General features: G+C 43.0%; 1 protein-coding gene across 1 annotated transcript in view; it reads left to right on the top strand.

Annotated features, from left to right (window-relative positions):
* Nucleotides 1-21,096, top strand: part of mctp2b (multiple C2 domains, transmembrane 2b) — a 116,834-nt gene that overhangs the window by 79,737 nt on the left and 16,001 nt on the right. Inside the window, exons 4-17 of the mRNA XM_054734839.2 lie at nucleotides 2,968-3,085; nucleotides 6,358-6,500; nucleotides 8,302-8,378; nucleotides 10,500-10,614; nucleotides 13,887-13,913; nucleotides 14,385-14,552; nucleotides 15,105-15,235; nucleotides 15,695-15,881; nucleotides 17,254-17,347; nucleotides 17,429-17,531; nucleotides 17,650-17,752; nucleotides 17,944-18,045; nucleotides 18,127-18,201; nucleotides 20,302-20,421. Of these exons, the coding sequence (XP_054590814.2) occupies nucleotides 2,968-3,085; nucleotides 6,358-6,500; nucleotides 8,302-8,378; nucleotides 10,500-10,614; nucleotides 13,887-13,913; nucleotides 14,385-14,552; nucleotides 15,105-15,235; nucleotides 15,695-15,881; nucleotides 17,254-17,347; nucleotides 17,429-17,531; nucleotides 17,650-17,752; nucleotides 17,944-18,045; nucleotides 18,127-18,201; nucleotides 20,302-20,421 (1,563 nt within the window). The remainder of the gene's footprint in view (nucleotides 1-2,967; nucleotides 3,086-6,357; nucleotides 6,501-8,301; nucleotides 8,379-10,499; nucleotides 10,615-13,886; nucleotides 13,914-14,384; nucleotides 14,553-15,104; nucleotides 15,236-15,694; nucleotides 15,882-17,253; nucleotides 17,348-17,428; nucleotides 17,532-17,649; nucleotides 17,753-17,943; nucleotides 18,046-18,126; nucleotides 18,202-20,301; nucleotides 20,422-21,096) is intronic.

Genomic DNA, 21,096 nt, shown 5'->3' with positions numbered 1-21,096 from the left:
GGCCTTACATGGACAAGCACCATCTTACATTGGTGATCTTCTTAGTCCCTACACCTCCAGCAGGTCCCTGAGGTCCAGTGATCAAAGCCTACTGGTTGTGAAGCACCAGGCTAAAGACCAAAGGTGACAGATCATTTGCTGCTGTGGCCCCCAGACTCTGGAACTCTCTCCCCCTGAGCCTGAGATCAGTGGACTCAGTGGTCTCCTTTAAAAAGCAGCTGAAGACTCACTTGTTCAAGCTGGCTTTTGTGTGACCTTCTTCACCACTCTCTCTTTATTCTGCTCTCCCCACCTATTCCACCTTCCTCAGGATCCACGGATTTCCCTCTTTCCTGTTCACTCTCTCTCTTTCTTAACATATTTTTTAATCACAATTGTCTATTTTTGCTCATTTTAAATATATTTTTAAACATTTTCTAAATGCTTTTTTCTATTTTTACATTTTTTGTTTTCGTGAAGCGCCTCGTGATTTTTATCTTGAGAGGCGCTATAGAAATGATATTTTCTTCTTCTTCTTCTTCTTCTTCTTCTTCTTCTTCTTCTTCTTCTTCTTCTTCTTCTTCTTCTTCTTCTTCTTCTTCTTCTTCTTCTTCTTCTTCTTCTTCTTCTTCTTCTTCTTCTTCTTCTTCTTCTTCTTCTTCTTCTTCTTCTTCTTCTTCTTCCAATTGACCTAATTCGTGTTAGTTGGTCTTCCAGCTACTTGTTATGCTCAAATTTACTTTTTCCAGCCTCTTATTGCTAGTTGTCCCAACTTTTTTGGGAATTGTTGACACCATGAAATTTTGAATCAACATATTTGTCCCTTAAAATGATACATTTTCTCAGTTTAAACTTTCGTTCCGTGATTTATCTATTCTGAATAAAATATTGGAAGTTGGCACCTCCACATTATTGCATTCAGTTTTTATTCACGATTTGTACAGTGACCCAACTTTTTTGGAATCTGGTTTGTAGATTATTAGAAGCTAACTGTTAGCATTAGTAACTCCACCACACAGCAGAACTCCCTCCGGCTTGTGTTATTTGTGGAGATAAAACATCAACGTTACAAATGAAGTTAGTGGTAGTCACTGTTGTCCAATCTGAGGCGAGATGTTCAAATATCAGGAAATAAAACTCCAAATCCCACCGTGCTAGGCTCTCCTCTGATGTGGCATTCTGCTATTTCCTGAAACAAGCTCCTCTGAGGTGTGACTTAATTTAAAGTATATTTTATGAGATAACAAACTGAAGAATTAGCAACAGTCAAATATGTCTGATTACCTATCCAGGTCCTGCAGAAAAATAAAGTACTAGTGATTCATGATCATTTTTATGTCATTAAATAAATAGTCCATGAACCACTGAAGGTGTTGACAACATGTTGCATCTTTGTCCTGAATCAACAGTCAGACGAGACGCTTTAAACAACATCAGAGGTTGTTTTTAGTAGATAAAATCATGGCTGTGTCACAGGCTTTCAGAGAAACGTTGCTACATGATTATGTTTTTACCGGCAGTGTAAAGTACTTTTACAAAAGATGTTTGTTTTTACTTTTTATTCTGTACAGCACTTTGGTCGGCTGCCATGCTGTTTTTAAATGTGCTTTATAAATAAAGATGGTATGGTATGGTATGGTTTATTGAGAAAAAGAAGAGATAACGGTGTCGCCCAACCTTCAGATAAAGACCTAAAACTGTCCCAAACTGGCCTGAGTTACTGAAGCAATCCATTTGTGCTGTTTTGGGGTTATCTCAGTCCAGTCCCCAGGACACAGGAATTTTTAATAAATGCTGTGAGGATTTGTGTGGGTAGCAGAAAGGCCAAGTAGGGATCAGCTCCTGACTCTTTAGCTGTTCAACAGCCTGAACTTTTCATCATCAGGGGCTTCAAATGCTCTTAAAAACCATGTGTGTGTAACATCATTTCATTAGTTTTTTTTTGTCTATAGTCCAATAATCATAATATCTAAAGTCACTGAGTAAAAAGCAGGAACTATCTGAATGCCTTTCAGTTTGAATTTGGATTAGGGTTCTAATAGACCTGGAAATTGTGTCGGATCAACTTCTGTGTATTCACAAGAACCGGATCAGCTAATGGTTGTGGTGTCAGAGGTCAATCCAGATTATTGTGTTGGTTTCTGGACATGAAGAGGAAGAACACAACTAGTTCAACATTTCTGCATCACACAGGTTAAAGAAACAGGTGATATTCATCAAAACAGTTTAGCCTGAAGCAGGAGTTTATGTAGGTCTGTAAATGTCAACTAAACTTTCTTCCTCAAGCTAATGGTCCAAAAGCAGAACTCAGCTTGTGATGGGAATCTGTGCTTTTATGATGATCTGATTCATTTCTGAACCCTCCCACTGTATTTATGGGTGACCCCGCGAGGAAAGTTGACCATTGAGCAGGATTGATGGTTTATCCCTTGAGGTCTATGTGGCAGGGGTGAGGTGGTGCTCACACCTCACATGGACCCAAGGGATAAACCATCAACCCTGCTCAATGGTCAACTTTCCTCGCGGGGTCACACCCATTAGGACAGTCGGAGGGCTAAACACTGAGTTAACAGACCAGCCTGCTTGTGTTATTAGTGCCATTCCCTTGCAAGCGGTTTGAACGAATAAACCACCAGAGCTACAGTGTCCTATTGTCAACATTACTCAGGTTTGATTTATTCACAAAGTCACCAGGAACCTTTTCAGAGGGGCTGAAGGGCCCTTTGTAGCCACAGACCTTCAGGTTATCGATCCTGTGAATGCACCACCAACAGGACAGATGGTTTCCTGGTTGAACGTTACATAAACAAGACGAGAAATGTTAATAATCTCTTCTGTGTTATTGATCGTAAGGTACTATTTTTTATTTAAATCATTAAAAATGTCATTACCTGTTCTGTTTAGTTTTACTATTATGATGATTGTGTGTAAAAGAAGGTCTCCTAGCTTTGATGCTAACACTGACAATGGATGTGTTGATGGCTCTAGAGTGAGATGGGTGTTGAGACTGAGCTGGTCCCAGAAAACAACTCGGATCTTCGTCGCTCCTTCCTGCTCAACATCCACCTGAAGGAAGGACGCAACCTGGTCATCAGGGACCGCTGTGGTGAGAGACTAGCATCAATGCTGCTAAAACACTAACTCAAAACACACGCTGCCACGACTCACTAACTCTCCCCTTTTATTAGCCCTGCTGCCTGCTTGTATATAACAGACCTGACACATGAGACTGAACAATAGAAAGAGCACTTAAGAGCAGGTCTCTTTGACTACGTTTACATGCAGCCAATATCCGGGTTATGATCGGGTTAAGGACGGGATTCGGGTTTCTGAGTTGATCAGAATAACCCGTTTACAAGCATAAATAGAAAGAGCTACCTCTAACTTGCATAACCCGATTTAAATGCGGACGTTGGGGTAGTGTCAGGATGTGTGGACTATGTCCAGACGCAATATGCGTCATCTCCGGTTCTTCTCGTTCGGTATCCGTGAAAACAACAACATGTTTCCCAGCTCGGAAGAGATAGCGACCGCGTTTTTTTGCGCTTTAGTTTCCTCGTCACTCCAAAAGTTTGGTGCTGTGCCGCGACTCGCCATGTTGCTCCCAACTTGTTGTTTACTTCCGGTGTTCTGGCGCATACAAGACGTCTCGCTACTCAAAAGACCAAGATTCCTTGCGAACAGAGCATGCGCAGAACGCACGCTTTGATGGGGATATCCCGATATGCGTTTACACGACCCAACATTCGGGTTAGAAAAGGGTTACCCCAGGTGTAGTAACCGGGTTTTTAAAAACCCGGTTATGAGCATATCCGGGTTTTTGGCGGTGTTTACATGGACCTGCGGAACCGGGTTATTTTGAATATTCGGGTTTTAAAAGGGTTACTGGCTGTACGTAAACGCACTCTTTGTGTGGACAGCTGCAGAATCATTCCCCATAAATATGCTTAAAGATACAGAGTTGAACTCTGGACATGAGTCATACCAGCAGCCAAACTGGCATGTGGTGGTGGAGTAATGTGGTTTTATTTTTCACAAGTACACATGAATTGTTCTTTATTGTTTGTTATTCAGCTTTTAGTGAGGATAGGATCAGATATTTTGCCCAATTGTTCCCCTAAATCTACCAAATAATCCCTGAAGATGATGCTTTACTGCAGAAGTGGTGTGTGTTCTGCTGGAACTCACCTGGATGTGTTTATTATACCCTGAAAGTCAGACTAACTGGTTGCAGGCCAGAGGTCAAGAATTGATCAGCTGGTGTGACTTTGATTTCCTCTGTGTGTGCGCACTTCTACCCCTACGGTCATTAAGGACAGTCTGCGGATCAGGTGTTGTTGTATGTTTGTTATTCTCATTTATTGTCATGTAACTGTTGGTTTAAGTTATAGTTAGGCAACATTACCGATAACATTTACGTCTAATACAGATAAAACATATAAATAAGGTTATTTGTCATTTGTTATCTGTTTTATTGCTTATATTGCTTTTCACTTTTTATTGATTTAATTTAGAGGATCCTATTTTGTTCCTAACCCTATAAATACAATGATTTATTATTAATTATTGATTATATAGAACCTATCACAGACAGAAAAAACACAAAGTGCTTCACTAAAGTATTAGAAAAAGATGTGCGTACGTTGCCGATGTTCATGACGCTGTGCTATGAACTGGATGGAGTGACTCCACCTCATGGTCTGTAACAAGAGGGGAATGGAGGATGTTTCAAAGGTTGAAGCAGTGGGCGGGGCCAGCGGGTAGCAGCTAGCAGAAGCTGGCGGCAGCGACCAAATTCCAAATGTTGCCAAATGGTGGTTGAAGCAATTTTGTGGGAACAGAACAAATCTACCATCGACCAAATTTACCATCGCTCCTGCCGCTGTACGGGTAGTTATCATCCATTTATGTTGTCATCGAGGGAAACTGCTCAGTAAATCGTGATATTGATTTGAGGCCTTGTCGCCCGGCTCTAGTTTGAGTAGGTTATAGGAATGCACCCATTCTGTTTTAGAAAGTCGTGTACCTAACCTACCTGTTTCAGTTTGTCTCATCTCTAGACCACAAAGGACTGATACAACTCACAGATGGACACCGTTGTCGTACCATGCGTTCAAGCTCCATGTCCTAGTAAAGTTAGGATATCTAGTCCAATGGACTCATAAAAACATTTATTTATATGTATTAATAAATATAATAATGCATGTCTAAGTTGAGTTAATATCACCACAAAGATGAAAGAAACAAACAGTAAAATGTGTTTATCTTTGAACATATTAAGTTTTAAACGCCTAAAACAGATGTGTGTCATCTTTGGGAGTCAAACGATGGAACAGTCATAGTGATGAGTTGAAATTGTGTGGATCATGGTTTTATTTATTAAAAATACTGAAGGAGAACATAATTACAAACTATAAAGTAACAAAGTGATATGAATGAACATTAATAACCTTGACTAAATATGTACATGGAAACAGGGGAACTTCCAGGACTATAAACTAATGTGAAGTTGGGGGACATTCAAGTATCTGCAGAGTGAGAATTATCGTTGAAAAGAATCTGCAAGCTGATTGTTTTTTGCTTCCTGTCGTCCCCCCCCGAGGATGAAAAAACCCACATCCTCCTCAGCATTTAGAGACGATTGTGTGAGTGGGTCAGGCCTCTCTGACTGGAAACCACTGGGTCTCCTTTCATGTTCAGCAGCAGCTAAAAGGTTGGGTAGAAAAAAGTTCGGAAAAAGGAAAAGGCTCATTTAGAATCTAGATTTAGATCTAAGTGGGTCTGGTTGTCGGGTTAGAGCAGACTTATGATCCTGCTGCAAGTTAGGAACCAAAACAATGGGCTTTCATAAGTTACTGCTTTATTTACTTCAGTTTATTATATGCATTTGCAGAATGTTCCGTTATGAATAATAATATAATGGCAGGTTGCATGCTCACACGAGACATTTTCCGTCATTTTGACAAAACCAAATAATAAATTAAACATGTAATGTATTATTTGTTTTCGGGGCAGCAGTAGCTCAGGTGGTAGAGCGGGTTGCCTCATGATCGGAGGATCATGGGTTCGATTCCAGCTCCCGCCAGGGTATCCTGCTGTTGTGTCCTTGGGCAAGACACTTCACCCAACTTGCCTGTGTTAGTGGTGGTCAGAGGGGCCGGCGGCGCCAAATGGCAGCCTCGCCTCTGTCAGACCTCCCCAGGGCGGCTGTGGCTACAAGTAGCTTACCATCACTAGCAGTGTGTGAATGTGAGAGTGTGTGAAAGCGTCTTTGGGTGACTTGAAAAGTGCTATATAAGTTCAATGCATTATTATTATTATTATTATTATTATTATTATTATTTGTGTCTTATGTGTGTGAACCTATGGCGTTAACAGGCACCAGCGACCCTTATGTGAAGTTCAAGATGGAAGGAAAAACCATCTACAAGAGCAAAGTGGTTTATAAAAACCTGAACCCTGTGTGGAGCGAGTCCTTCTCTTTGCCTGTGAAGGATCTGAATCAGAGTCTTTATATCAAGGTGAGTCACCAGGTCAGGTGGAGCCTTTTACTGCCTTCTGTTTTTAAAGCTGCAGTGGCAAATCTACAAAATAAACTAGTTTTTAAACTCTCTCCTCCTGCCGGTTATTATCCCTGGGCCACGTCCAGGGGTTGACTGGGACCAAAATTTGGCCCTGGCATTTTTATGAACCGTCGGCCCTCGGCAGGGGAGGTTGCTGCTCGTGACTCGTCTATCCCGCCAAATGTGGGGGAGGGATGGGGTGTTGTGTGTGCTGCTCGCGGACTTGTCTCTATAACCGCATGTGAGACGGGGACTTGGTTTGGGAAGGCCCAAGCTGGGCAAGTGGCCCACTTGGCTGAGCGGCCCACCGGGACAGGGCCAGAATGCCAGATAGGCCAGTCCACCCCTGGCCTTGTCCGCTTCATACCTGAACCCACATTGCCAGAGTCATCAAAAGAGCGCTAAACACCAGTTGCTGTTCCAAACATATTTTGTTGTCGGTGACTTCAAATGGTGTTTTCCTTTTTGGGACTGGTAGTTTGTCCTAAAGTTGAAGTGGTAGCAGCCGGCTGTTTCACTTTCTCTGATTGCTGAGTGGAGAACCTCTCACACCAGTGGTGTTCTGGTGCTAAATACGTGAGTGTGTAATGAGTGGAGGACCCTGGGAAACAGACAGCCAGATGGTGCAGACCTTGGTTCCAGACCGAGCCGCGTTATTGGCTGAGGTTTTTAGACAAATGCGAGAGAACCACTTTGTTAATTTCTTCCGTTTAGTTTTTAAACTCCACAATATATTTATAGCTATACTATGTTAGAACATTGCTAAGAGGCATGGAAAAATATTTAAAGCTAGCTTGTTTTGCAGATTTTCTATTGTAGCTGTAAAGGAGACTTACTATGCTAAAGTCACCTTTTGTGATGTTTTGCGGGTCTCTGCAGCATTTATAAGCCTGAATAATACGATACGATCCAACTGTTGTCTGTCATATTTTGGCGTCACAAATAGAGCTGGTGAGATTGCTTTATGTGATAGAGAATATGTGCCAAAAACTGCGTTAACCTGTTTTGTTTAGACCAATGGTTCCCAATCTGGGGTGTATGCCCCACCAAGGAGGTCCCTACAAATTATTATTAAAAAAAATTATATCTATATAACCCTAATAACACTCCCAGTTGTTTAATCAAAATGAGAATGAGTTACAACTCTATATGTCTGTATAGATTGTAATTGATCAATTTTAATGCATTAATGTGAGTAGGAGTGTGTGTGTGTGTGTGGGTGTGGGGTGGGGGGGGGGGGGGGGGGTTGGGGGGTCCTCAAGGAAAAAAGGTTGGGAGTCACTGGTTTAGACCCCAACTCCTACACGCATGCACACATTTACTGTGTGCATGCATGTAGGAGTTGTATCATTTACTAACTTTATACTGGCACACAGAGTTATAACTTTGATTCTACTGCAGGGTGTGTTATTGGGATTTTATAAATGTCATTTTTACAAATAAAACCTTAACCTCACAACCTCTGCACAGACAAAATTGTGGGGAGTCCCTTGGGGGTGTTGGACCTCAGTTTGGGAACCACTGGTTTTGACCATAGGACTATTATAACTTGTTTAGAGATGGCATACTGGTTAAGGTCTGCTATATATCAATAATTTTGTTATACAGATGTGTTTGTGAGAGGTCCACAGGGAATCGTAGCCTTTCCCTTGGGATGATTTTTAAGGACATTGGCTGTATGTAGCATGAGTGGGTCGTGGTGATAGATTCCCCCTGTGGCTGTGTTTGTATGAACGCTGTACTGTCTGATGTCCCGCAGGTATACGACCGTGATCTCACAACTGATGACTTTATGGGTTTTGCCTGCGTCCAGCTGAATGAGTTGGTTGTTGACAGGTGAGTCCATCCATAAACTGTGAGTGCAGATTGGTTTTGGGGGCAAATGAGGCTCTGAAAACTGAATCAGCACTCATGGTAAATAAAGGGCCTGCATTTGATATAGTGACTTCTAGGGTTTTACAGCCCCCCAAGGCACTTTAAAACACATTCTGTCATCCACCCACTCACACACACGTTCACACGCTGGAGGTGATGAGCTAAAACACAGCCATAGCTGCCCTGGGACACACTGACAGAGGCGAGGCATGCCCCAGTTCCTCTGACCACCACCAGCAGGCAACATGGGTTAAGTGTCCTGCCCAAGGACACAACGACTATGACAGACTGAGTGGGACTTGAACCTGCAACCTTCTGATTACTCATAATTGAGTGAGGTCTTGTGTGTTTAAAAGCTGTGCAACTCTTTGAAAAACTGAACAAACACTGCCGCCTGATGGATGTTTTGTGACTTTGTTGTTTTTAAAAAAAAATCTCAGATTTAATTGTTGTTAGTTAAAATCACCACCAGCCACTGCAGCTGTGCCCAGATGTTAAAGAATGGCATGGGTGTTGGTCTGATGTTTTTAAACATTTTGTTCCTACACCTGCTTCAGTGGTTGAATCAGCAGAGGGCTTTTCCATGAACCAAGCTCAGAAAATCGAATCTCAATTTGTAAAAATGCTTAGCTTTACTAGTTTCCAGACTTATTCTGTTCCGCAAATGAACCTCAGGTGGATTCAATCCTTGCAAATTTAAACAAGGAATGAGGAGTGAGTTCGATGTGCGTCCACAGGCAGCCCCTGTAAATCGATGCTAGATATGTGAGAATGAAAGGAAGTGAAAGAGCGGTGTTCTTTTTCCAGATGGAGAAAGAATTATTAATTCAGGCCCACATACAAAAAAAGATCATAACTAAAACAGAGACCGCCAGCTGCTCGATTAGTCGTGTTGCTGGCGTCATTAAGTTAGAGAGCGCTGAGTTTCCACTGGGAGACTGTTGGTCATGTGACCCTCAAGTTTCTAATGCAGTAAAACCATTTCTAAGTCACAAATACACATTTAGTACATATGTTACTAAGAAAAGATTCATTTAATATCACGATGTTTGGCATAAAGCTGAATATTTTCAGTTTTTGTTTAAATGCATTTTGATAATTCTTCTGTAGTGATTATAACAAATTGAAAGCAGCGTTTTTATTTTCAGTTTTGACAGTGGTGTAATGTGAGGAATCAAAAAAGCTGAAAGATCAGTTGTAAGAAGCGTGATCTGTTTCTGTGTGACCAGAGAACAAGCTGTTTAAAATCTAGTCGCACACATTTCCTTTTACATATGTCTTATGTCAGCAGTTGTAAGGTGCTTTTAGGTTATTTTAATAATATGGGTTCATCCCAGACAACAGCTGTTATATAATTATACTTAATTATAATTATATTTTCATTATAATTAATAATGCTGACATCGGGAGCAACATCAGTGGAATGAAGTGGTCCTGGCAGCAAGTGAAGATTAACTACAACACAATCCTTCAAAATTAAGACGTAAATCCAGCTAGTTCTCAGTTCTGAAAGATAAAACCCACATTGCATAATTTATCCACCATGAGGCTGCATCTCCTGCAGCCAGAGGTGGAGGTGATGTACCACTTTGTTGCCTTCCAACCGCTGACATATATCACAGAAGAACGTAAAGGTGGCACACTCTTTGACATCACACGCCTTGTCCAGTCTTAATCACTAAGCCTAAATAGGTGTCTGAGCTAGCCTGCCACAGAGACAGGTTGTCCACAAGCATGTGTCGCCATGAGTGAATGAGTGGGGCTTCAGGTTAGCCTTTGTTGTGGAACTGAATTAGGGAAAATTGAGTTGGGATTGCTTTGTGGAACAGCCCTCTGTTCAGCAGGTTATCAAGCTCTGCACAAGCCCTTTAGTCACCTGCTGATACAAAGGAGGTGTGTTGGGGCAGGGAAACAACTAACACATGCCGCATCAGGGATCCTGTGGGGTAGTGTGTAGTGTATCTTTCTGAGTCCTGACAATTAATATCCACAAACTCTCCTTGTGCAGAATCCTCCTCAGCCTGCTGCTGTATGTCTGTAACATCACTTTTTTAAGTGACCCTTTAACTCATCTTGTCTCAGAGTCCATGAGAAGACATTGCAGTTGAATGATCCAAACACCCTGGAGGAGGACATGGGAGTCGTGTTGGTGGACTTGAGTCTGTCCCGCCGAAACGAAGACGGCAAGAAAGGCAGTGTATGGCAAGCCCTGAGTGTATTTACTGCATGTGTTGCTGCAGTAGGAATATCCATTGTGCGTTAGATTTACTTCATATGGTCGTGGTGAAAAGAAAGTGCAGCCACTCTCAGCTATAAGGCTTCGTGCATCAGGATGTAAAATGAAAACCTCTGAACAGCAAGAAGCCATGACTCCTTTCAGCGTTTCACTCAACTAAACTAAAATGCAGAATCAGTTTGCACAGAAGGAGAGTCGTGGCAGTCAGCTGTTGCTGATTATAGATAGGGTGTTGACTTACTGGTGTACGCACCTCCACCGTGGACGAAAAGTTAGCAACGCTCAGACAAGTCCAGGTTCACACGGCAGGATTTGAAACTTGTCAGACAATTTCCCAAACACAAGACCCCACACACGTAGTGCAGTAAAAAGAATCATGGGTGCGATGGTTGTGGTCGTACAGTGTGCGGTCTGCAGCCGCATGGTAAAAAACTACAAACTAAACACACAAACCCATTTTACACATGAACGTTCCACGGTCAGACAGTATATCTCACTCGATCAAACAAAATAAAGAAACGCGGTGGAGGAGGAGCATGCAGCAGGATCCCGCTGCTTCTACCACCTAGCTGTCAGATTGGCTACAGGTCACATTCAACAAGCAGCATGTTTGTTTGTCCAGCATGTTGAATGTCCCAGATTAATGATTAGAGCAGTCCCAACGAGCTTCTGAATGAAAAAGAACACAACACACCACACATGGCAGGTTTATCTGGCAAGATTATCTTTAGAGCCTTTATAACACATATGTCAGACACAAGGCCCGCGGGCCAGATGCGGCCCACGGAGCATTTTTATGTGGCCCGCGAGATAAATATCAAAAATATATTAAAACTGGCCCGCTGGCCGATTTTACCGCAAAGACTACAACTCCCATGCTGCTTTGCAGCGTTAGCGCGGAGCCGACGCGCCCCCTCCTTTGTGTTTTTTCCAGCGCCTGCTGCCGGTGTCTGCAGCTCCGCTGTCTCAGACAAACTAAACATTCCTCTCACTCAGCGCCGAGTTCACTCAGCTATTTTCTGACGTTGAAGCCCAGAAACGGAGATTCTAGCCGCTCAGTAATGTGTTCACGACTGAAAGAGAAAGTTTTCCAACTAATGTCCAGACAGAGCTGATATAACTCCAGCGAGCAGCGACACGCTCAAATCAGCATGACTCTGTGGTTGCTGTGGTTGTTTCCTCCCCGACACACAACGACGTGGTCAAGCTGCTCAGACATGTTCATCAGCACAAACCTATGTGAGCACCTGTTGTCATCTAATGTTGTCATTATTATGATAATGATAAACAAAACAACAGGAGTCTCCTCCTCAGCTCAGATCAACCCCATGATGCAGGTATCTGGCTGGAACAGGTGAGCATCACAGTAAACCAGTGGAGCAAACTGAGCTTTAAATATGTTGGTTTTATGCTCGTTTTCTGCTCCAAAACATGAAAGTTAACAGGTGAGATGTTGCATTTTCATTTAAGATAAAATGATATTTTTATGTTGTTGTTGGCCCGTGAGAAAAGATTTAACCTACAGTAAACAGGAAGTGGAAAGGCTGCAGATAGATGAATAGAATAGAAAATCCCTTTATTGTTCCTCAGTGGGGAAAGCTAGACGTCACAGCAGCGTTGACACTTATTACAGGAGAAAAAAAGGAGAATAAAAAATAAGAAAAATGAATAAACAAGAAAACATAAATCCTGAATAGATTTATAAAATGCTGATTATACCACAAGTAATGAATACCACTGATGCCTTTTATTTGTAACTGACTTGCTCGTGTGTCATTTGGTTATTCCACATTCAGTGTTAATGCAGAAATATGTTTGTTTCCAAATTTAAAGGTTCAAAATTGCATATATGTTGATAAAGAAAATGCGCAAATTTGCCATCACTTTTTCAAAAAATATTAAGTTTGGCCCTCGACTCCGTCCCAGAGTTTCATTTCGGCCCCGTGTGAGTTTGAGTTTGACACCCCTGCTTTATAGTAATCCAGGCATCCTGAAGATTGTCGGAAGTGGAGAATTCACTTCAATTCAAGTTTATTTGTAAAGCGCCAAATCACAAGAGTTGTCTCAAGACCCTTTACACAGTAAACATTCCAGTACAGACACACACACACACACACACACACAACATATATACCAAGCATAGTTAAACCTAACTTATACTTCTCCGTGAGTTCCACGAGGGAGAGGACACAGACGTTTTTCTTCGTCCCTTGGGGAGTGTTGCAAAGCGATTCCCCGCCAGGACAATAGAGAGCGTAGCGCTTTTCTGTGTCATCCTGTCATGTATCTGGTCCAAGTTAGTGCATTTACTATTGTGTTTGTGGGTTTTTTGTATTTCAGAGACTTTTTGAAACAAATTTGCCCTTCATTCCCCTCCGCCTCTTCATGCGTTTGCCACCTCTAAACCCACGTTTCCCATCATTTCCATGCATGAATAAAATGCTTGCTGCGCATCTTTTCACTCCTCCAGCCACGGGTGAATAAAACTTTCATATTTTTAGAGCGTTTCCACGAGAGATTCTTCAAGCTGCTCCGTATCTGCCGTTAGATAACGATTTATGTTTTTGAGGGCACGATGGTGGCTCTGTCGATGACAGCGGCATCCTGACCAATCACAAGCTTGCGTTCTCCATCTTGTTGGACGGATGTTTAGAAAAGAGAGCTTGACGCCGTCTGTCCGAAAAGGACGGATAATGGCGTTGCGTGCGTCCATCCTGATGCAGACGGAGAAGTATAAATTAGGCTTTAGAAACACTACTTGGAGAATCGGGTCAAATATCAGAATAATGATCTTCCTGTGTGAACTGGCCCTTACTCTGAGAGGCTGTTAAGGTAACAAATAAAAAACAAACTGTGCACTTTGTTTGGAGGTTTGCAGAAGAACGCATCAAATCCCTAAAAGGTCTCAGCAGATGGATAAAAACATTCTTGTTTCTGTTAGCAACTCCAGAACCTCTGGATGGGTTTCAGCAACAAGTTTAACCCAATTCAAGATGGCTGTTACAGCCAGTCAACTGTAGCAAATGCAAAACTTAGCTAATTTGACAGAAATAGTCAAATCTTTGTCTAATAGCTGAGAGTCAGACTAGTTTTCGTGATTCCATCCTGAGCTGCGAAACCTTTGAACTGAAGAGTGTTTACTGTTCTCTGTCTGTGTCCATGCTTGTGACGTTTTCTCTTGCTGACTAACCAGTGTTTTGTTTTGCACCTAACTTGCATGCCCCTGTCAGCAGAGGTGGAGCCGAAAGCGAAGTCCTGGGGTAAGGCATGGTGGAGGGAAGACACTGGACAGACCTTAGATAGCTGTGATTCTGACTGAATGTCTGCCAGATTTAGAGAAGAGACTTCATTTGCATCAGTGATGAGTTTCTTCTTGTTTGGCTGCTTGCTGTACATGTTGTTGTGTGTCGTGCATGAATGACTCCAGACAGGAAGTTTAGGTTGATCCTCGGTCAGCATGAGCGTCAGGAGGAAGCTGGTGTGCTTTGACCAGATGTGCATGGATAGAGAGCGTGCAGTGAAGTGTGTTAATGTCACCTGTGCATGTGTCAGGGCTCAGGTATTCTGTGGTTCTACCTGAAAGCACGGTTCTGTCTGCTCGCAGCTCTTTGAACGGGTTTGCTCGTAGATTTTGAGTGAAGTGTGTTATAAATAAATGTAGTTCAGCGTTATTTGTTGTGTTTTTATCCTGGTTCTCCCCTTTCATATTTGTTCCTGAACCATCTTTGCAGGCAGGGACAGTTCCAGTCTCTCGGCTGTTAGACTCCCTAAAGAAGAGCCAGCTCTGGACGTCTGTGGTGACGGTGACTCTGGTCGAAGGTCGGGACCTGCCAGCAGATTCCCAGACTGGGTCCTTCTACATTTGCTTCAAACTGGGGGAGCAGCAATATAAAAGCAAGGTGGAAATGAAACATCAATGGTTTTATCTCTTCCATTCCTCTCCTTCTCTTTATTTGTTCTTGTCCCTAAAATGTTGTATGTCTTTTTATAGTTCCTTCTGCTTTAAAATGTCTTTCTTTTAAAAATCTTTTTTAACCCACTTCCCTTAAAGGCTCCTGCATTTATTATTGTATTATTATTTATGGTCATTTCAAAGTAACATTACAGAAAGTGAATAATTAGCAGTTATAGATAGTATCACACAACCTCAGTTTGCATCCTTTAGGACTGAAGAGCTAATGGCTAGGACTAAAGTCCACTCTGATGGTCTTCATTACAAAGTTTTCCATTTAACACAATTCCACAGTTTATTGCGTCATTTATATAACATTTAGTTTGATAATAGCCACAGTTACTAGTGTGTTTAATTTTTGGCATCAACAATGTTTTTGTTCTGAGTCTTCATGAGATGAAATGATAAAACGTCTCCTCTAACCAATGAACAGAAGCGAGATTGATTTTTAATGTGTGACATGTGAAATTGTTTACATTTGACCTTCTGTCTGAATCAGAGTCATTGCAAAGTGCCCAATCCTCAGTGGAGAGAGAGGTTCACCCTCAAACAGTTCGTTAACCAGGCGCACATCGTGGAGGTGGAGCTCTGGTCCAAAGATGGACGTAGGACGGAGGAACGCTTGGGAGCGTAAGTCTCTGTTCTTCTGCTGTTGATCTTAGGGTTTGATTATGAGCTTTTCCATCAGTCTGGTCCACATGAGTCCAGGACGCAGCAGAGCGCTGCCCTGCCCCCTCCCAGGTTCCTTAAAGGCAACCGTGTGTACAAAATGTATGTACACCACAAACTGATAAAGCTGCATTCAACAACAGGTGAGGATTTTAAACATGCAACTCTGAAGCAGGTCAAAGAAAACATCCGGGAGTCCAGATTTCCTGGAAAAACAGACAAAATGTCAAACTCCTGAAATAAAATAGTTACTAACAACAGAAAAGAAGAAAAACAGTGTTCAGGGTTACAATTTCTGAGGTGCAGTGAATGCATCATATAAAGATGTCCATGGCGAGGTTGGGAGTGGGGGGAAAAATAAAAGTGTGTGTGTGTGTGTTTGTGTTTTGTGTGTGTGTGTGTGTGTGTGCGCGCGTGCAGGTGTGATGTGGACCTGTCTAAGTTCTCTCTCAACAAGAGGCAGCTGTTCACGTTGAACCTTTCTCCGCTCAGAGGAACTTTGGTCTTCCTCATGAAAACGAGCCCCTGCAGCGGCGTCTCCATCTCTGACCTCGGCGCCGCGCCGCTCAGTGAACCTCAGGAACGACGGTACCAGCTGGAAAAATACGTGAGTATCTGAGCTGCGCTCTTGTGTTTGCATCACGTCTACATCCACCGGGACTTTCTGCGGACCACCTTATTCACACAGACCTCCTCGGCTGTCAGAATAATCACTTTTTCTGAATTTTGTAGACAACTGAATTCTAACCGATTATAAATGTGTTGGTGTTCATTCCAGGTTTGTAGTTGCAGAGGTAGTAGTGTTGCTCCCTTGGATGTGCCGTGTACTTGTCAAGTGGTCAGAGAAAGCTCTGATAAAAGCAGCAGTGTGTTTATTACAGCCTCCAACAAGTTCATTGCTAACATATGATTCAGTTCAGGGTGGGTAGAAGACACACATCTACTCTTAAACAGGTCAAGTCCCCCAAATAAAGTAAAACTGTTAGTTTAAATCAGATAGCTCATCCCTGGGCAGATGTAACCTGTTGTTTGCGGACAGGCCTGTAGGTGGCAGTGTCTGCCTGCCTATACTGTCTGGTGTTCAGAGACCAGCTGTAAATGCTGTTTTGGAGACAGCGTCTCTTTACAGTTGACCTTAAATACTGTTATGAAAAGCTTTCAGATATAGTCTTACACTGGTTTGTGGCATTTCTCGGACTTCTAACCAGAAGAGTATTCATTTACTTGACACGACTTGAGTCCGGAGGTAAATCTGTGACAGGAGGTGCTCATTTAAAGATGTCAGCAGATTTGTGTTGCTACATCTGTACAGATGTTGTGATGGTTCAGTGCATCTGAGACGAAAAGCTGAAGGATATTTAGCGTAAGAACTATGAGCTTCTTATTGCTTTGGATAAAACACCCAGGTACTTGTTAATAATAATAACAGCAGGTGCTTATGAAGTAATTCTCTTCGTATGAAGCTTCCTGACTGGAGCTGACAGAAGACAGAACATACCCATCCCTAAATCCGTTCAGTTCAGGGTCAACTTTAAAATTCTGCTATTTGGATTCGAATCGTCGGCCACTCTGGCTCCTCCCAGTCAGGGTGAGCTGCTCCGTCTCTACCGCCCCCCTCGGGCTCTCAGGTCTGCAGATCAGCTCTTTCTCACCGTCCCTAAATCCCAAGGGAAAAGGGCTTTTTCTAATTGTGCCCCAAAGCTCTGGAACTCACTACCCCTCCAGGTTAGGCTCATTATCGCCGTTTTTAAATCACGACTAAAAATGCACTATTTCTCCATGGCCTTTAACGTCATAAACTTGGCTTCAGCATTAAGCCACATTTTGCCTTCCTACCTTGCATCTTGGATGTGTGATATTTAATGTGCACTAGTGTCATGTGGTTTCGCCTTGTTTGATCTGTTTTAGCTGCTTGTTTTTTATGGTGTGGTTGTATGTCACCCATGATCAACACTCATCCTGGGATTTTGCCTTCCCAGAGTCTGAAAAGTTCCCTGAGCAACATCCATGACATCGGTTTCCTTCAAGTCAAAGTTCTCCGGGCTACAGATCTGCTGGCTGCTGATTTAAACGGTATTTCACTCCTTTAGGCGTTATTTCATTCTCTTCATGCCGGGAGTAGCCTCCAGAACTTGTGTTTTGATGTGTTTTTAGGCAAGAGTGACCCTTTCTGCGTGTTGGAATTGGGCAACGACAGGTTGCAGACCCAAACCATCAATAAGAACCTCAACCCAGAGTGGAACCAAGTCTTCACCTTGTTAGTTTCTGCTTTCTGTCCCTTCAGCTCAGTAGCACTCAACAGCCTTGTCTTTGTGTGGCAGAGTGAGGCTTTGATTTGGTTTGTTGGTGTCTGACCTTCTTGTTTGCCTCTGCAGCCCTGTCAAAGACATTCATGACGTTCTGATGGTGACCATCTTTGATGACGATGGAGACAAGGCACCAGACTTTCTAGGGAAAGTTGCCATCCCCCTGCTCTCGGTACGCACTGACACGCTTGCCCTGCCCCTGATGCAGACAGTCCACTAATCTGTTTACACTCTGGTTTTAGATGAAAGTGAAGTGGGTGATAACACTTGGACAGGTTGAAGACTCGCTAAGATGTAATCCAGTGTGACTGATGGTCGAGTCCGTGGCTAAGTTCAGCACCTGATGCCCTTTCTGTCCCACAGATCCGCGGGGGACAGCAGACGACCCACCTGCTGAAGAAGAAGGACCTAGGTCGGCTGCTGAAGGGGAGCATCACTCTGGAGCTGGAGGTTATTTTTAACCCGGTGAGTAAAGGTTCGCGCTGCTGGAGGGACAAGAGGAGATTCTGCCTGGTTCTGTTGAGTTCTCATGTTCTTTGTCGATAGGTCAAAGCCAGTATAAGAACCTTCCAGCCAAAGGAGAGAGTGTTCATGGAGGATAACTCCAAATTTTCCAAAAAGGTTGGAGACGACTTTTATAAAAGCTTTTTGTTTTTTTCTATGTGCAGGTCTGTGAAAAAGTATTTGCCCCTGAAAGATTGGTTCTGTTTTTTCTCTTCTTTTTTTTCTACATTTAAACATTTCAAATCAGCAGACGGATTTAGATTTATTAAGAGAACAACAGGATGCAAACAGCCGCTAACTCTTGTTCAGCCCTAAAGTGCCAGAACACCTGAACATAGCACACCCAAACAAAATTAGCTGCTGTACTTGGATTAAACACCAAAACTAGGTAAAACTCTGTATTTTTGTCCTCCGCAGTCAGACTACCATAACTAGTTTGTAGTTATCGAAGCTGGAACTGTCTTTTTTTCTGTTTCCCCTCCCTGTAGAGTCTGTAGAATAAAAGCTACCTGTTCAGCCCTGATAACGATAGCTTCAATCTGTTGTGGACATGAAGTTTGCTGGAAGAACTTAAACAACAAACCCAGAGAAACATCTAAAGCTCTGCAGGGCTCACACGGGTCAGATTTAGGTCAAAGGGACCGCTCGCTCTGCAGGAGAACCTTTGACCTTAAACAGGCCGGAAAACCCTCCCGTGTGGCAGAATTATAACGGTTCTGTAAAGAAAAGTGGGACAAAACTTCTTCACAGCAATGCGAGTCTCATCTCCATAAACACCCTGGGTTGGAGCATAAGGCTTTAACAGTTCAGTAATATAGAGATGAGCTTGACCATGTAGAGCTTTGAAAGTTATAGTCAGGATTCTAAAATGAACTCTAAACTTAACGGGTAACCAGTGCAGAGACATCAGAATAGGAGTGGTGTGTCCTCTTCTGTTTGCTCCAGTTAGGAGCCTCGCTGCAGAGTTCTGGACCAACTGAAGGAGGTCAAGGGCTTTTTTGTTAAAACGTGAAGAGTGTGTTACAGTCATCTAGACGGGAGGAGATAAAGGTATGGATAACTGTTTCATGTTCATGTTTTGACACCAACCTTCGCAGTTTGGAGACATTTCTTAAGTGATAAAAATAGTTTCGGACCAATGTTTTTGAGTGACCTTCAAGAGACATCGATTGGTCAAAAATAACACCCAAATTTCTTAAGTTTGTCTTGACGGCAGAGGATAAATGACCAAGTTTTAGACTAATCAGGGGAACCATGCTCTCAGGGGCAATGATCAGACATTCAGTCTGTTCAGAGTTTAACTGAAGGAAGTTATCTTCTAGCCAGCTGGTGATAGCTGATAGACCCTCTAGTAATTCAGACAGTTTACAGAACTCAGAATCCTTAAAGGAGCAGTACAGCTGAATATCATCTGCATATAGGTGATAAGAGACATTATGAAAAGAATCAAGTATCTGTCCAAGAGGGTGTATGTACAGCAGAAACAACAGTGGACCCAAAACAGAGCCTTGGGGTACCCCACAGAACAGATCAGTAGAATATGACATGATTTGGTTTATACAGACACTGTAGCTTCTGTTAGAAAGGTACGATCTAAACCAGTCTAGAACAGTTCCAGAGATCCCCACCGAGTCACCAAGTCTGTTAATTAAGGTGCCGTGATCAACGGTGTCAAAGGCAGCAGAAAGATCTAACAATACTAACACTGTGAACTCCCCGTTGTCTGCAGCCATCATGATGTCACTGGGAGCAACTTGAGACAAATCATCACAGTGTTCTCCTGTTTTTCCTAACTGACTATTAAATGAAGGTTTTCCCTGAAATGACTGATCTGAGCTCTAATTGAGTCCAACTGTGAGTGAATTCTTGCAGACTATTCTGCTGCATTAGTTTGATTTCCCCGAGTAAGACAGGGTGTGAGACAGGGTGCCTGACTGTCTGTACTCCCCACAAAGACTCATTGTTATCAGACAATACTTTGCTCACTAACTACAAAATTGGCTTACACACCGACGACATGCACGTTTTCTGTCTGTTGGACAAAATCAGGTCAGATTACGACCTTACGATTTTCTAGCTTCCTGAAAACGACTCATGCTGAATGATACCAGCCGCTCTCGCTGTTTCTTCTCCTGCTTTCTGTTTATTCCACCACAGCACAAACCCAGATTTTACAATCATTCCTGCCGAATTCACGTTTGTTTCTGTGTGTTTCAGACGATGGCCAGGAACGTGGCCCGTGTTCGTGCAATTTACGGAGCCATCATGTCGAATCTACAGTACATCAAAAGCTGCTTCCAGTGGGAGAGTGTTCAGAGGAGCCTGCTAGCCTTCCTGGTGAAGTGCTTTAAACTGCTTATCAGCAAACTATCTCTGCATTCCCCCGTTCTCCTCCAGAGCTGCAGCATGGACAACCCCTGCTTGAACTCTCCCAGAGACTGTCCTAATCAATGCAGCGTCGGGCTCAGCAGAACCGCGGGCTCGGCCCAGGCTCTTTGTTGGACTGGATGCTTTCAGTGTCGCATGTCTATTGGATGCAGAGTTAAGCCTCAGCTGGAGAGAGCCGAGTCCCGGTGGAGTTGAGAAGGCCTATATTTGTCCAACTTCCCTGAAAACGCATTAACCCCAAGTCCATTCTGTCCGCCGTTATAATTGGACCTCATTATTCAGACGAAATTTCTATTAAAAAGCTCGTTTGTGATGGAGCTGATTCACCATCCTTTCACCACGACACAAGTTAGAGACACAAACTGGATGTGGCCTTTCAGCCCTTAAAGGGAAGAGAGTGCGCAGATCTTTTTGTCATCACACTCCAGCAGATCAGGCTCCATTAAAACGGCATACCGCAGGTTGTTTATTAACTATTCAGTCAGTCAAGGTCATAGAAAGTTCCTTTTGTTTTTGCAGCCCTCGTCCTGCAGGTGGCGCTGAGGGCGTGCGCTCCACTCACGGATTTTCCTTCCAGGCTTTCCTGCTGGCCGCTATCACAGCCTGCTGTTTCCTGCGAAGAAC

Source organism: Nothobranchius furzeri, chromosome 9 (assembly GCF_043380555.1).
Source record: "Nothobranchius furzeri strain GRZ-AD chromosome 9, NfurGRZ-RIMD1, whole genome shotgun sequence".
NCBI lineage: Eukaryota > Metazoa > Chordata > Actinopteri > Cyprinodontiformes > Nothobranchiidae > Nothobranchius > Nothobranchius furzeri.
Note: the sequence above shows the minus strand (reverse complement) of the source record. Positions and strands in the feature narration are given on the sequence as shown.